Genomic DNA, 16,011 nt, shown 5'->3' with positions numbered 1-16,011 from the left:
GTTATCAATGCCCTGATAGTCTATGTTTAAAGCCCCTTCAGAAGCTGGGCATGGTAGCATATTGTAGGCAGAGACTGCTCGTTTGTTTCCCAGCACTCAGACCTGAATAATCACACAGAAACTATATTAATTACAACACTGTTTGACCAATAGCTTAGGCATATTTTTAGCTAACTCTCACATCTTAAATTAACCCATTTCTATTAATCTGTGTATTGCCATGAGGTTGTCACCTACCAGTAAGGTTCTGGGTGGCAGCTGGCATCTTTCTCCTTTGGCAGCTACATGGCATCTCCTCGACTCCACCTACTTTCTCTATATATCTCTGTTCGGATTTCCTTTCTGGCTTTACTCTACTAAGCCATTGGCCAAAACAGCTTTTCTAATAACCAATGGTAATAAAACATATTCATAACATACAAAGGAGAATCCCACATCAGCATATGCCATGAATTTCAGCACTCAGGGAGGAGAGGCAGGTAATCTATGTGTGTTGGAAGTCAATCTGGTCTACATAGTGAGTTCCAGGACAGCTGGGGCTTCATCTTGGGGGGAAAAAAAAATTCCTTTACATTTTAACTGATGTGTAAATGTCCATTTGCAAGTATATTTTTAGACTTGTTTGTGGTGTTTTTAAACTGCCTCTTTTTCATTTCGTTTATTTATCTTGAGTATATGTATGTGGGTATGTATGTGTGTGCATGTGGCTGGAAGTGCACGCGTGTGGAGGTCAGAGGATAATCTGAGAATCAGTTCTCTTCTTCTGCCAATTGCACTCCAGGTATTGGACGCAGGTCCTCGGGTTTGGTGGCAAGTGCCTTGGCCTACTGAATCATCTCACTGCCCTAAACTGCCTCTTACTAAAATTCCTTTGTCTCTTTTTGACTTCCTTCTTTCCTATTTTAATCCTTTCTTTGAATTTGAGATGATAACCAGAATTGTGCTAACCAGAACTGAAATGCTTTGCCAAAAGTCAGTGCCAAAATATTTTGAAAACCATTATTTGAATGTTTGTTTTATTTTTAAATAGAACATCTTGACATGAGAAATACTATTATTTGACATATGTAGTGAGTTTTAAAATATTTGGTAGCTTGGTTGTTTTTGAAATTCCAATTCCTTGTTGCAACAGCTACTGGAACCCAATGTGAATACTGGGCCAGCAGAGCCTTGGGAAGCGAGCCTTCCATAGGCAGCATGATCCAGCTTCAGCAGTCCTTCAGAGGCCCTGAGTTTGCCCACAGTTCTATAGATGTGGAAGGACCCTTCGCAAACATCAACCGAGGTAACCAGCCCCTTGCCTGTGACTGTTCGTGCTCTAGAATCTTGTGCATATGAAGTTGGTGTTCTGGTATATTCCATTGGCAAGCCAGCACGCACAGAGGCTACGACTGACCAAGCTGAGGTGACACACTTTTCATCAGGATAACATGGCCCTCCTACTATCCTGGCCACCCAGGTTCTAGTAGCTGTGCTATTCTCAGAATTCGCAGGTGCTTTTGTTGAGCCACAAGCATATGATGTAGTTTAAGTGAGAAACAATATTTTTATATTTGTTATTGCCTGGTATTTCATAATTTTTCCTTCCCACTAAATAACATAAAACTACTTTTCGTTTTACACCATTCTCAAACTCTCTTTTAGCTTCACTGGAGTTCAAGCATAAGAAGGCAAAATGGCACATCACCCTGGGAAGGCAGACTCCCTTCAACTAGCAGAGCAACCGAGTGGCTCATGATAAATAGAATCACAGCCACTATCCTGGGGATCCATTGTCTCCAGGGGAGACTACTGACCTTCATTACCTCAAATCCCAGAGGAGAAGTTGAGGCTAGGAATTAATTACTTTCTAATACATGGTTCCAGCTTTGTTGGTATTAACACGACGGCAGGTTCTAGTCTATGTCTGTTATTTTTTTTTCAGACTTCCTTGGCATTATTTTGTCAGGGGTATGGTGGTAAGGTTTTCATCGATTGATGGACATTTTACTTCCAGATGACTGGGACACTGCCGTGGCTGGCTTATTGCAGGTCACGCCCTTGTTCTCACGTTCCCTGTGGAGTCACTCTGTCAGATGTTACCTCATCTACACAGCCGAAACCCAGCCTGAAATGGAACTTTTTCTGAAGGTGAGATATTCATAAATTGTGTATTAACTCATTGAGAATACAGAGTCTGGGGCTGGAGAGAGGCTCAGCAGTTAAGAACTTTAGCGGCTCTTGTAGAGGACCCGGGTTTATTTCCGGCACCCACACAGCAGCTAACAAATGGCTATAATATAATATAATTCCTGTCACAGGACAATGGATGCCCTCTTCTGGCCTCTGTGGGCACCAGGCATGCTCATAATGCACATGCAGGCAAACACCCATATGTATAAAAAAAATTTTAAAAAATCTTAAAGAGAGAGAGAAAGAAAAGAAACTGCAAGTTAATAGCTGAGGTAGTGGCACATATCTGTAACCTCAGCACTCAGGACAGAGGTAAGAGGACTGAGGTGAGTTGGAGGCTAGCCTGGACTACATAGTGAGATCCTATCTCAAAACACAATACAAATTAATGTTGTATCCAGAATATAATTGCATTTAAACTAAGTAGTTCACTATCTATGAGATTATCCAGCTGAAAAAGCTGAAAGCATTAATAAGGCTTTGCTTATGATGCACTTTGGTTCCGTATTCACATGCGTAAGCTAGACATTGTGATTGTGTTAAGGCTCATAGTTTTCATTTAATTTACTAGTAAAGCAAGGACAGGAGCGAAGGCATGAAGACGAAACTAAGATGTTGGAGCATTCTGGCTACTTTCTATTTATATCTAATTTTATACCTAAAATAGATCATTAAGATTCTGATGTCTTAGTGGTATACTCCTTTAATTCCTGCACTTGGGAGGTAGAGGCGGGTGGAGCTCTGTGAATTCAAGGCCAGCCTGGTCTACAGAGTGAGGTCCAGGACAGCCAAGGCTACACAGAGAAACCCTGTCTCATTCCACAAAACAAAACCAAAAACAAACAACAAAACAAGATGCCAATGTCTTAATGTAAAAGTACAAAATATAGTTAAGAATCTGTGTATTAAAATGGCCTTTTCATATTTGATTAGCTATTGTCTTCCGTGTTTGAGCCCTTCGTTGGCCTTATCTGATGTAGTTGCTGTCCTTAAAGCTGTTTCAGATAATACTAAAGTTTAATCCTTATCATGACTTTGAACTTCTCAAGGCATCCCATGGAGTTATTCAAAAGCAAAATTAGAGCTCCATGGACTACAGCCTGTGGCCACTTCTGGCTTGCTACCTGAAGTATGACCCAGAACTAAGATTTGTTTTTATATTTTAAATTTTAAATCAGTGGTTCTCAGCTTTCAGTTCTTCATGTTGTGTGACCCCCAGCCATAAAATTATTTTTGTTGCTACTTTTGTGAATCATAATGTAAATATTTTTGGAGATAGAAGTTTGCTAAAGGGCAACCCACGGCTTGAGAGCCACTGTTCTAAATTATTGGAAAAAGGAAACATAAGAAGACTATTTTGTTAGGTAAAAATTATATGAAATCTACACTTTAGTATCTATTTAAAAAAGTGTTATTGGAACACTCCCAGGCTGTGGTGTGTGTGTGTGTGTGTGTGTGTGTGTGTGTGTGTGTGAGAGAGAGAGAGAGAGAGAGAGAGAGAGAGAGAGAGAGAGAGAGAGAATGTAGTAATAGGAGCGGCAGGGCTGCGTCCCCGGCACCCCAGCCGCCTGGCTAGCTTATGCCCCGAAATAACAACACACAAACTGTATTCTTTGAAACACTGCCTGGCCCATTAGTTTCAGCCTCTTAACCCATTTCTATTAATCTATGTAGCACCACAAGGTGCGCTTACCAGGAAGATTCTAGCCTACGTCCATCCTGGGTCAGAGCTGAATCACGTCTGTGCCTCAGAGAGCAGAGCTATTGCATCTGCCTGGGAGAGGGGAGCATGGCGTCTCTGAGCTCACTTCCTCTTCCTCCCAGCATTCTGTTCTGTTTACTCCACCCACCTATGTTCTAACCTATGTGGCCAAGCAGTTTCTTTATTATAATTAACCAATGACCATCCTCCATCATTTCCCCTTTTTCTGTTTAAACAAAAAAGGAAGGCTTTAACTTTAACATAGCAAAATTACATATAACAAAACAGTTATCAAGTAAAAATTACAATATTTACATCTATTTTATCTTTATCATAACAAAGGAAAACAACTTATCTATCTATCTATTCTTCAACTGCATCAAAGACTCCAGAAGGATATATTACCTAAGTAAACAAGAAATAAGCAACTTTTAAAACTCTAGAAATGACAAGGACATTTTGCTGCCTGGACAGTCACCCAAAGTTCCTCTGTACTGTTGGGGCATCCATCTTCGGCCTACAGGCCCATAGTTTCCAGCAGACATTTCCATGAAGCAGGAAATTTCAAAGGCAGTCACTATCTGCTTGTCCTGAAAAATGTCTTGCAGACTCTTTCATGAATCAGGAACCCCGAAAGATCATCTCACCTTTAGGCAAGTTCAGTAGTCCTCTCTCTGCGGGTTCTCTGTGTCCAGTTTATGCAATAGTCCAGGCAAGAGCAGTTTCTTGCCCAAATGGCTATCAAACTCCATAAGGATCCTCTTCGATGCCCATCTTCTTCTTGAAGTAGATTGGTGCTGCCAGGAGCAGAGTGTCTCATTGTCATGAAAAACCCTAAGTTATTAAAACATTAAATAGCATATTCTGTAGTCTTTGAAAGATATGAAAAATGCCGATCTAACTGAAATATATATCTATATATTTAGAAAATCTAACTAACATGACTACAAACTTGACTATTATGATTATCTATTAACAATCTATATTTCTAATTATACATTACATTTTTAAATGAACTACACAATCACAGTACCTTAATCAAGATCAGAAACACATATACATATAACAAAATTGACCTTAAATTTAAATCACTAAAACAAAATCCATATCAATGTAAATTATTCATATCTCTATCATATCCCCCTTTAAATGTAAAAGAACATTTATAAACCATATTTGGGAACATGGGCGCAGTTTTTTCTCTCTAAACTGCTTCCTGCTGAATGGGGACGCTGTTAATCATTTCTTTCATGGGATAACCTGTGTGCCACGGTCATCTCAGTTGGCAGTTGAGCGAAGCAATTTTTTGAGGGTGTTCACAGCAACCTTTCAGGAGGGCGTGGTCTATAATACCATATAGGAATAGAAGCAATCCACAGACTCTCACCCTCTGTGAAAACAAAATAAGAAACTCCTTTCCAAAGCATTGTGTCCTTAGATCCAAATTTCAAAGTCAAGGCATTTTCAAAATATCTATGTTGGATTAGTTCAGCAGCATTTATAAACAAATATCTTTTAGCAGCTGTTGGTCCTTCCTCAGCATTCAAACGATTCAAACAGAGCATAATAGCATACAGTATCAAAATTCTCTGTGTATTTTTCATCTTTGTGCGCTTTATTTTAACCTCTATTTTGTTTATTTTTACTTTTTATTTTTTGCCTTTTGAGACAGGTTCTCTGTATCTTTGACCTGGAATAACTCTGTAGACCAGGCTGTCCTTGAACTCTCAGAGATCCGCCTGTCTCTGCCTCCCAGGCATTCGGGATTAAAGGCGTGTGCTACCACACCTTGAAGTCACAGAGGTCAATCTCCCTCTGCCTCCCAACTGTTGGGATTAAAGGTGTGTACTACCACACCCAACTACTCTCTTTCTTCCTTATTTTTGTTTTTTACTTTAAGAACTTTAAATTATAGTCTGCATATATTTTCAACACACTGTAAACCATTTAGAAATTTTTTTTGTCTTTGAATCTCTCTTTACTGTATATCTCTCTTTTTCTGACCACATGAGTCTTTAATGTACCAAGCAATATCAGTAGGACTAAAGCCGTGGCTTTGCCAGCTAGATGTAGCCCATTCCTTAGCTTTCTGCAATTCCAACCTTGTTGCTGAGGTACCGGCCAGAGCCGCATTCAGTGCTACAAGTCTACAGTGTTTCAAGGTCCTTGCCATCAAACAAGCTGCAACAGACAACACTCAAGTCCTCTCTCTGTAGCTGGCCCTCCTGCCTCCAACAGTCAGAGTTTGCCCTGGCAGGACAGCCCAGAAAAACGGCATTTTAAAACAACACAGTTTTTTTTTTCCTGCTACTGCTGAAAACAAACAAGCATTCAGTCAGCTTTTATCAACACCATTTAAATGTTTCGTGGCAGAACCTCTTAAGAGCTGCAGGGTTTTACAGCTGAAGCTGAGTCAGGAAGCCTCTCTTAGATGAGAGTGCTTGCTTGCTTCTAGCAAGCAGAGCAGACCCGAGAATTCGCTGCTACCAAGAAAACATGCTTTACTCTTTCCCAAGCTTTCTCAGGCTTTCAGTGGATACAGTTGTCCACACGTCTGGGCGCCATTCTGTTGTAATATGAGCGGTGGGGCTGCGTCCCCAGTACTCCGGCCGCCTGGCTAGCTTATGCCCCGAAATAACAACACACAAATTGTATTCATTTAAACACTGCTTGGCCCATTATATCTATCCTCTTCTCTGCTAACTCTTGCACCTGGACTAGCCCATTTCTAATAATCTGTGTAGCATCAGTTTTACCGGGAAAGATTCTAGCCTACGTCCATCCTGGGTCGGAGCTTCATCGCGTGTTCCTCAGAGAGCAGAGCTCTTGCTTCCACCTGGGAAAGGGAAGCATGGCGTCTCTCTGAGCTCACTTCCTCTTCCTCCCAGCATTCTGTTCTGTTTACTCCTCCCACCTGTGTTTTAACTTATCAGGGCCAAGCAATTTCTTTATTGCTTAACCAATGAAATCAACAACTTGATATATGACACTCCCACATCGAGAGAGAGAGAGAGAGATCCATAGCTGCACTACCAAAGCAGTTAACTGGGACAGAAACCAAATATTTAAAAGGTCCCTACTAAAACAGATGAATTATTGAGCATTATTATTTTAAAAAAATATTTACAACTGACCTTTTGTAAGAGAACTCTATCTCTACTGTCTCAAGTGAATTTCAAGTACATCTTCATGCCCAAGGATAAACCTGCTAAATCCATGGTCTACAGACTGTTAGTAGATTTACTTAACACTCCTTTATGATATTACTCAATCTTGGTAAAATTCTAGAATATTTTATAGTTCACAGCTTCCATCTCGTAGTTGGATATAAGTTCCTCCCAAAGACAACTAGAGGCATCTGACTAATTCCTTTAATAAAAATCATCATTATTTGCTAATATTCTTTGTTGTAGACTGATTTTTTTTTCATTAAGATTTTTAACATTTTATGTTTCTGCATTGAAATCTCGGGCTTTTTTATGCAAGGCAAGCCTGCTGTCATTGAAACTGCGACTCCTAGCTCAGATCACCGTATTCCACACGCACACAACACACACACACACACACACACACACACACACACACACACAAAGAGATTTACCTTTGAATCCTTTAAAACAAGAAAGCAAATTATCCCTGATAAAAATAATACCAAGAAATACCAAGTCAAACTAACCTACTACTTTCTTCTGTTGCTTGATTGTGAAATAAATAAATCATTATATGAGCTAGAAAATAGTCATGTTATTAAACTATTAATTTTTGTGCTAGAGAGAAATTTACTTTTGCTCTGTAATATTTTCTTTAAAATGTGATCTTTTTGTATTAGGTTACTGCTTAGAATACAGGCTGTTTAAAATATGTCTTTTGAGTAATAAGATCCTCTCTGTACCACTATCAGTTAAATATATCATGCTTTAATATATCCTAATTCATTTTTAGGACCATTCACCTAAACTTAAGAGAATGTGCGAGACCATGGGATATTTCTTCCATGCCATTTATTTTCCAATAGATGTTGAAAACCAGTACCTCACCGTAAGAAAATGGGAACTCGAGAAGAGTTCTCTAGTTGCTTTATTCCTTCATTCAAAGTTACCAAGGTAAGCTGGAAAAGATCTCTAGTTTACTGTCACATTAGCTGTAGAGATCACTGCCAAAGGAACTTCAAAGGACTTACCTAATTCCATTCTCATAGTCGAAAGCAGTGTGTGAAATCTAATAAATATTATAACTCCCTCACACTCAAATAAAAAAAAAATGTAAAGCTTTATACCATTAGATCTATCAGCATCATTAATATAAGAATTGCTTTGGGCAGCAGTTGGCAACAGTGGCCCAGGGCTAACCCTGCCCATTGTCAGCTTTTGTAAATAAAGTTTTATTGGAACACAGTCACATTCACTGATGTTTTTAGTAGCTGCTTTCATACTATAACAGCAAAAGGGAATGTTCACAATGGAAACTGTCCTACACAGCCTATTGTTTATTGTCTGAATTACAGGAAAAGCTGGTGGCTTCCCATATCAGTCCACAGGCAACCCCGTTGTTGTCTTTCTTAGGATACAATTTGAGAGACATGAAGTTTCAATGTGAATATTATTATAATATAATGAATCTTACCTGTGGGTGTTTTTAATCAATCAAATATAGATGGTGTAGATAAAAGACAAAATGGGACAAAAAGGGGCGTGAGCTGTTCCATCTAGCCTTGTTTTCTGACTGGGTTTAGCCTTGCAGAGTGAGTTGCCCTTGACTTTAATTGCCTTAGATGTCCATTTTCACCACTTTCCCTGCAGTAAATCCTGTCCTTGTCTCTAAGACTCTGCCTTGAGCTGGGCCTCTCAACTGCTCAGCAAACTGACGCAGGATTGCAAGTTGCAGCCTAGCCCAGGCAACTTAGCAAGATCCTGTCTCAAAACAAGAACTCAAGGTCTAGATATGTGGCTCGGTTGGTGGAGGACTTTCCTGCCGTGCACAAGATTCTGGGGTCAGTCACCAACACCTCAAAAAATCTGGCATTGTGATGCACGCCTGTAATCCCAGCACTCAGGATGGGGAGGCTGGAAAAAAGGAGAGGAGAAAACTCAGTGGTAGAGTAATAATTATTTTGTGTGCATAAAGCTTTAGATTGAATGCTGAGTTACACACACAGAAAAAAGAACCACATATACATACTCACACCAGACACACACACACCACACACTCACTCACATATACACAACACACACTTGTTCACACACCCATACACAACACACACACTCACTCACAACACACACACTATACTCATACACAACACACACACATCCCCACGCATACAAACACACAAAAGAAAGAAGGGGCCTACAGACAGTTTAGCGGCTAGGTGGAGAAAACTAACAGTTTCTCCAAGTGTGTCTACAATGCCCTTCAACTGGTTGCCCTCAGCAGAATCCCATTTCTCTCCTGTTCTCTCCTTGCTTTTGTATTCATTAAGGGTGTATCATTTTTAATACCTGATGTTGGGGTTGTATCTTATGTTATTTGGTAATACATGTCCTTCATTGTTAAATTACTCTTTTTAATTCTTATTCTTAATCTGCTTTTTCTTTAAGACATTCGCTTGTTTAAGATAACTCTCCTCTTTATGCTTTAGCATTTGTTTTTGTCTTCCTCATTTTAAACTTGAGTTCCCCCTTCCATTTATTTTCTATTATTTGTTATCTCCTTTAACTAAAATTTTGATTTTCTTAAATGATTCTTTTAGTCAGGCAGTGGTGGCACACAGCTTTAATCCCAGCACTCAGGAGGCAGAGGCAGGCAGATCTCTGTGAGTTCGAGGCCAGCCTGGTCTACAAAGCGAGTTCCAGGACAACCAGGGCTGTTATATGTTACACAGAGAAACCCTGTATCGAAAAAAAAAATTCTTTTTAAATAATCAGAATTTTAATTTCTTACATTTCTGCTTCAGCTTCATTCTGCTTGAATTTCCCTCATTTTATTGCATTCTTTCCTCTGTTCCTTTGGACTATCGTGGTGGTTGGGGCTGCGAGTGCCGCTCGGTGGTACAGCACTTACCTTGCATGCACGAGGCCTGGGTTCAATCCCCAGGGAGCTTCCCTCTCCATGAACAAATACACAGAAGTGTGACAGGAGCAATGAGCATCAGGTCACAGATACAGCTGCTGGGGCCTTTGTTCTTCTCAGATTACTCTGCTTCTGATTGGCTGACTCTCGCAACTTCCCAAAAGACGAATCTAGGAAGAGCAGCCCAAATAGCTTGGGAGCTTCATAGGGGAGTACCTTCATGATCAATAATTAGTTGCTCTGTACATATGGGACGCACAGAGTTACTTCAAGATGCCGTTCGTTGGCTCTCACGTCATTCTGTACTCTCATAAGAAACGCTGTCATTAAAACTTCATGGTCTTTAGGTGTGAGGTGAATGAGTTTCATGAATCTGCTTCATTATTTTTAGCCATGCACAAACAGTATTTTTTTTAGAATTTGTATGCTTAAAATAAATCAATCATGAAGCTTTATAGCTTAAGGCATAATTTATAGGTCTTATTCTCTGGCTAGTGAACACACTGTATTTTTAAGACCATGTTGTAGTAATAAGGGCGGCGGGGCTGCGTCCCCAGCACCCCGGCTGCCTGGCTAGCTCATGCCCGAAATAACAACACACAAACTGTATTCATTGAATCACTGATTGGCCCATTTCTATCTAGCCTCTTCTAGGCTAATTCTCACATATTAATTTAGCCCATTTCTAATCATCTGTGTAGCGCCCCTAGGTGCGCTTACTGGGAAGATTCTAGCCTATGTCCATCCTGGGTCGGAGCTTCATCGTGTGCGTCTGCCTGGGAGCTGGGAGCATGGCATCTCCCTGAGGCGTCTGCTCCCGAGAGGAGAGCTGTGGAGTCTGAGCTCACTTCCTCTTCCTCCCAGCGTTCTGTTCTGTTTACTCCTCCCACCTATCTTCTAACCAATGAGGGCCAAGCAGTTTCTTTTTATTTAACCAATGACCTTCCTCTATCACCATGTAAGAATAGTAGACACAGACTCGGAAGAGCAGGAAGATAATGCCTGACATGAAGAACACACTGCTGACCCTGACACTGATAAAAAGGAAAGAAAAAAAATGGTCAAGGAAGCCCAGAGAGAGAAGAGGAAAAATAAAATTGTGAAACATATGAAAAAAAGAAAAGAATAAACAGCCAACACCGAGAAAGGCAAATAGAATGAAGAGCTGTGTTGTGGGCATTCCTCAGCTACTTTTTAAACCCCAAGTAGAAGTTGTAGCTGGAAGATGGCTTCTTGACTGTACCTGAGTCTTTACCATCTCTCTGTTAAGATGACTGCAGTGTGGTCATGTAATTGCTCCAAAAGCCCAAAGCCCATAATGTCGGGATCCAGCCACTGGTTCTACTTTTAATAGATTTATTAAAGTACTATTTTAATGAGAAAAAAAGTACTGTAAAATGACCCAATTTTGGAACTGGAAAGATGACTGAGTAGGTAAAGTGTTTGCTATACATACATGAGGACCCGAGTTCGAATTCCTGTACCTACATAGAAGTTGGATGCTATGAAGATCTATAATTTCAGCACAGGGGAAGGAGAGAGGAACACATAGATCCCTGTGGCTTGTGACCAGCCAGGCTTGCTGACTCAGTGAGCTCCAGGTTCTGCAGAGAGTGGCACTGGAAGACATTTGACACTGATCTCTGGGCGCATACGCGCGCGCACGCGCGCGCGCGCACACACACACACACACACACACACACACAGAATGAGAGAGAGAGAGAGAGAGAGAGAGAGAGAGAGAGAGAGAGAGAGAGTTTGAAAGCTTTTTTCCCTTTGTATCTGAGCCCTTTCACTATGGTAAAGTCCATTTGGGCACTTAGACTGGTCACTGAGAATCTGCTGCCCAGTACAACATAACTCTAGAGATGATGATTTCCAATCTAGGTTTCTACTAGAAGACTGCGAAGAAGCCTTTCTGCAGAACCCAGAAGGAAAACCACGATTAATCTACCATCGTTTGGAGGATGGGGAAGTCATTTCCGACTCCGTCCAGCAGTTCCTGGATCAAGTTTCTAACCTAAGCAAGACCAACAAAGCCAAGGTAAAACACAGAACATATGTCACAGAACATGCCTGGCAGAGTCAAGCCAGAGCCAGGAGGTGGATGAGCATGGGAAAGGAAGCCAGCATGTCCAGAGAGGGCACATACAGCAAGGTGGCCCAGTTAGATCAGTCCTGAAATACCTCAGAAGCTGTTTAAAGACCTGGCGTTTTCCGTTGGGGTGGGGCTGGGAGTATTGGTTGGCACTGAGCAGAATGTCAGGGCCTGGTGTGAACCTCTGCCAGTGATGTCCATGGTTTTGTGAGAATAGAGTAGTCTGGAGGGTAGCAGGCGTCTAGATGAGAGATTCCGGGGGTCCTAACCCAAGGGAGAGGTTGAAATGAGACGCCCCCACCATATTCCTGTGTGGCTTCAGACCAGCCTTTTAACTTACCTCGGTTTCCTCTTCTGAACAAGGTTACAATCTAGTATCTTTGTTGTAAGGAGTTTGCTGGGATAAAAAAGTTAAAATGTTGAAAGACTTCTCCTTCTGCTGCTGCAGTTACTGCATGTCCATGTTACTTCTGAGCCCTTTTCCCTAGATCATCCATCACTCAGGAGATCCTGCGGAGGGAGTGTATAAAATTTACATCAGTGTTGAAAAGATTATTAAACAGGTAAATATGCTTTTCTCTGTAAGCTTTCATCTAAAATACCCTAATAGTATTTTCTTTAGTTTTCCAGACAAAGCTACTTGTGTGTCATTTTTGAGACTGGCTCCCCAGGAGAGCACTATTGTTCTTTGGGAGTTGGTCCCTGGGTGAGACCCTGATGTTGTCAGGATGTGCCTCACAGAGCTGGCTGCCTTCAACACCTGCTAGGTGTAAACATATTGCGAACACGGAACTCCAGAGGAGGCATTTGAGGACAAATGGGCATTGTACTCCTCAAAGAGGCTTCTTGTGATCTTTGTGGAGTTGGGTTTTTTACATATTTGAGATGCCCCCCCCCCCACCTTGCCATTTCTAACAGCAGAGAGGACACATTTTGGGAGAACAGGATATGAAATGAACCATGGAGGCATCTGGAGCTAGAAGTTTCGTTGAAATCTCGTATTTTTTTTAATGCATATGCTTTCCGTAGCTGCTTGGTCTTGTGCCTGAGCTTATTCTTTACGCAAAAAATCATTTCAGAATTGTTTCAGCAAAAGCACCAATAACTAATATCAAAAGGCTGGCAGCACTGTTATCTCCAAGTGAAAGGAACATGATGGGAAGGTGTACCATGTTGGCCTAAGGATGCTCAGCTCTTCCCTGGAGCCAGAGACCTCACCGGAGAAGGAGGGGGTGTCACATCATCTTCTGTTTTGTTTTTTGACACAGAGTTTCTCTGTGTACCAGCCCTGGCTGTCCTGGAACTCACTCTGTAGACCAGGGTGGCCTCAAATTCTTAGAGATCTGCCTGCCTCTGCCTCCCAAGTGCTGGGACTAAAGGTGTGCTCTACCACGTTCAGCTTCATATTTTCTATTTAAATTGGATTACAGATATGGAGATTTGTCATCAGAGAAGAGTGAGCCCAACACGTAATGAGGCAACCTATGGCAGCGCATTTGCATGCTGATCTCGAGTAGAAAGATTGCCAGGATGATTCTGAGCTTTTCAGTCTTACAAAACTTAGAACCAAGATAAGTAAAATGAAATAAGCCCTACCTATCATCAATATATTTTCAGTGATCTACTAGAGAAATTAAATGTCATGGTAGAGAGGCCTGAAGTCAAGAAAGTCCATCTCATGCCAGGCGGTGGTGGCGCACACCTTTAGTCCCAGTACTTGGGAGGCAGAGGCAGGCGGATCTCCAAGTTCAAGGCCAGCCTAGTCTACATAATGAGTTCCAGGACAACCAGGCTACACAGAGAAACCCTGTCTCGAAAAACTTTTTTAAAAAAAGAAAAAGAAAAGAAAGAAACTCGATCTCGGAAATTCAGTCTTATACTGTATTTCTTAGGCATTAGTGTGGCCTTTGAAATTATTCAGTAGTGGGCTGAAGAGATTGTTCACTCTGTAGAATGCCTGCCTCATACACATAAGGACCCGAGCTGGAGTCTAAGCACACACTTAAAAATACCAGGCCTGATGGTATGTGCTTGTTATCCTAACACGGGATATGCAGACAGAAGGATTCCCTTAGGCTCTCTAGCTAGCCATGGTGAGCTCTTGCCAGTGAGAGACCCTATCTCAAAGGTGGTAAGTATTCCTGAGGATGATGCCCAAGTTAGTCTTTGTCTCTTGGACTCCACACTTACGCACACACATACACACACGCACGCGAGCACACATATACACACACTTTTTAAAAAGTGATTCTCTAGCCAAACATAATTACAACTATTACATGGCATTTTTCAGAAAACAAATCCCATCACACAAATAGTACTCTGCTTTTATTTTTAGTTGAGAAGAACTCTTAATCTTTATATTTTAGTGTTTTTATTTTAAACTAGGGTTCTTATGGTTGCAAATTTATTCTTGGGGGTACTTTTAATAACTCTTGTTCCTCAGAGCCTAAGTCTGGACTTGCCCGCCCTCGGCAGGTAAGGCCCAACAAGCTGACCCCAGCTTCAAAGTCTCTGAGTTTTATTTGTTTTCCTGTACTTGTTCTTTGTGCTCAGGACATCCTCGGCCTTGAGATCACAGACGTGGAGGTGAAGGATGCAGGCAGTGAGGATTCCACTCCAGAAGAGGACGATTTGGGGGATGTGCTGTGGGACATACACGATGAGCAAGAGCAGATGGAAGCCTTTCAGCAGGCTTCTAATTCAGCCCATGAACTGGGATTCGAGAAGGTAAGCTTCTGAGACACTGGTCCTATCAGCGATCAGGTGCTGGCCTGGGGGTGGCACAGCTGGGAAAGTTCTTCTCACGTAAGCATGGTGGCCCAAGTTCAGATCCCAAGACCCATGTTAAAAGTCCAGTGTGGTGGCTCATTTCTGTAACCCCAGTGCATGGGGAGGGCAGAGGCACAGGACGATCTAGGGAGCTCATTGGACAGTCAGCTTAACCAATCAGTGAACCTGGGCTCAAGGAGAGACCCTATCTCAAAAAGTAAGGTGGGGTGTGATAACAGAAGACACCAGATGTTCGCTTTAGGACTCCACATGCAACTGCACACACACATACACATGCACACGCACACATACACACACAATTAAAAATAATAAAAATAAGTTATGGCTTATAGGTTGTCATCTAACAATTCTTTCACCTGAGTATATTTGGGTTGGTGACTGTGTTACCTTCTCTCAAGGCTGGATGACCCATGTTGGAATGCGCTTAGATTTGTATCACGGAAAGACTATGTGACTTTGACATGTATTATGAACACCAATATTGCTAAAGATGAAGATTCATCAGCCACGCACCCATTATGCTGCCATCTGTGACTCCCCCAGATCAGGCTAGGGAATGTGATGGTAGCAAAGCCAGGCTGTTGTTCTTCCTAACTGTTAAAGAGCTAAAGTGCCAAATGTTCAGAAAATAAACTCTGGTCGATCATTCAATAGGCAGAGCAGCCTTCCACTTTTGGTCTAATCAGCATTTATAAGGATCTAAACAGATTAACAACTTGACATCTAAGAAACATGTCCAACTTAAAAAACACCGAATAATATCACAAAGTAATGTACAAGTCAATTTTTAAATTTAGGTGACATTATGTATTGGGGGGCACACATGCCGTGGTACATGTGAGGCTATCGGAGAACAACTTTAAAAAGTTGGTCCTCTGCTTCCACCATGTGTGCCCAGGGAATGAAGTCAGGCCATCAGGCTTCATGGCAAGCACCTTTAATGGGCTGAGCCATCTCAACTTGAGTCTACAAATTAATTTCCAAGGCTGTCACAGAAGTTAATGTGAGCAGACATATTTTTATAGAGTTCTTAGAATTTAGACTGTGCTCATTGCTTGGTTCTGTCAAATCTCTGGTCACTCTAAACTTGACCTTCTTATCCGCAAATGGAGAATAGCTAGTGTTCCTTCTCTCGCAGGGCAATGTTGCAAATATTAAGCCTGATGACACCCCTAAAACA

At 41.5% G+C, this 16,011-nt stretch overlaps 1 protein-coding gene across 1 annotated transcript in view; it reads left to right on the top strand.

Annotated features, from left to right (window-relative positions):
* Nucleotides 1-16,011, top strand: part of Nphp3 (nephrocystin 3) — a 47,484-nt gene that overhangs the window by 4,000 nt on the left and 27,473 nt on the right. The window contains exons 4-9 of the mRNA XM_041677077.1: nucleotides 1,133-1,285; nucleotides 1,997-2,130; nucleotides 7,817-7,977; nucleotides 11,828-11,984; nucleotides 12,527-12,601; nucleotides 14,595-14,768. Coding sequence (XP_041533011.1) covers nucleotides 1,133-1,285; nucleotides 1,997-2,130; nucleotides 7,817-7,977; nucleotides 11,828-11,984; nucleotides 12,527-12,601; nucleotides 14,595-14,768 — 854 coding nt within the window. The remainder of the gene's footprint in view (nucleotides 1-1,132; nucleotides 1,286-1,996; nucleotides 2,131-7,816; nucleotides 7,978-11,827; nucleotides 11,985-12,526; nucleotides 12,602-14,594; nucleotides 14,769-16,011) is intronic.

Source organism: Microtus oregoni, unplaced genomic scaffold (genome assembly GCF_018167655.1).
Source record: "Microtus oregoni isolate MIOR12 unplaced genomic scaffold, Mior012 000028F_ref0000031, whole genome shotgun sequence".
In the NCBI taxonomy this organism is placed as follows: Eukaryota; Metazoa; Chordata; class Mammalia; order Rodentia; family Cricetidae; genus Microtus; species Microtus oregoni.
The sequence above is the reverse complement of the archived record's forward strand: the minus strand, read 5'-3'. Positions and strand labels throughout refer to the sequence as shown.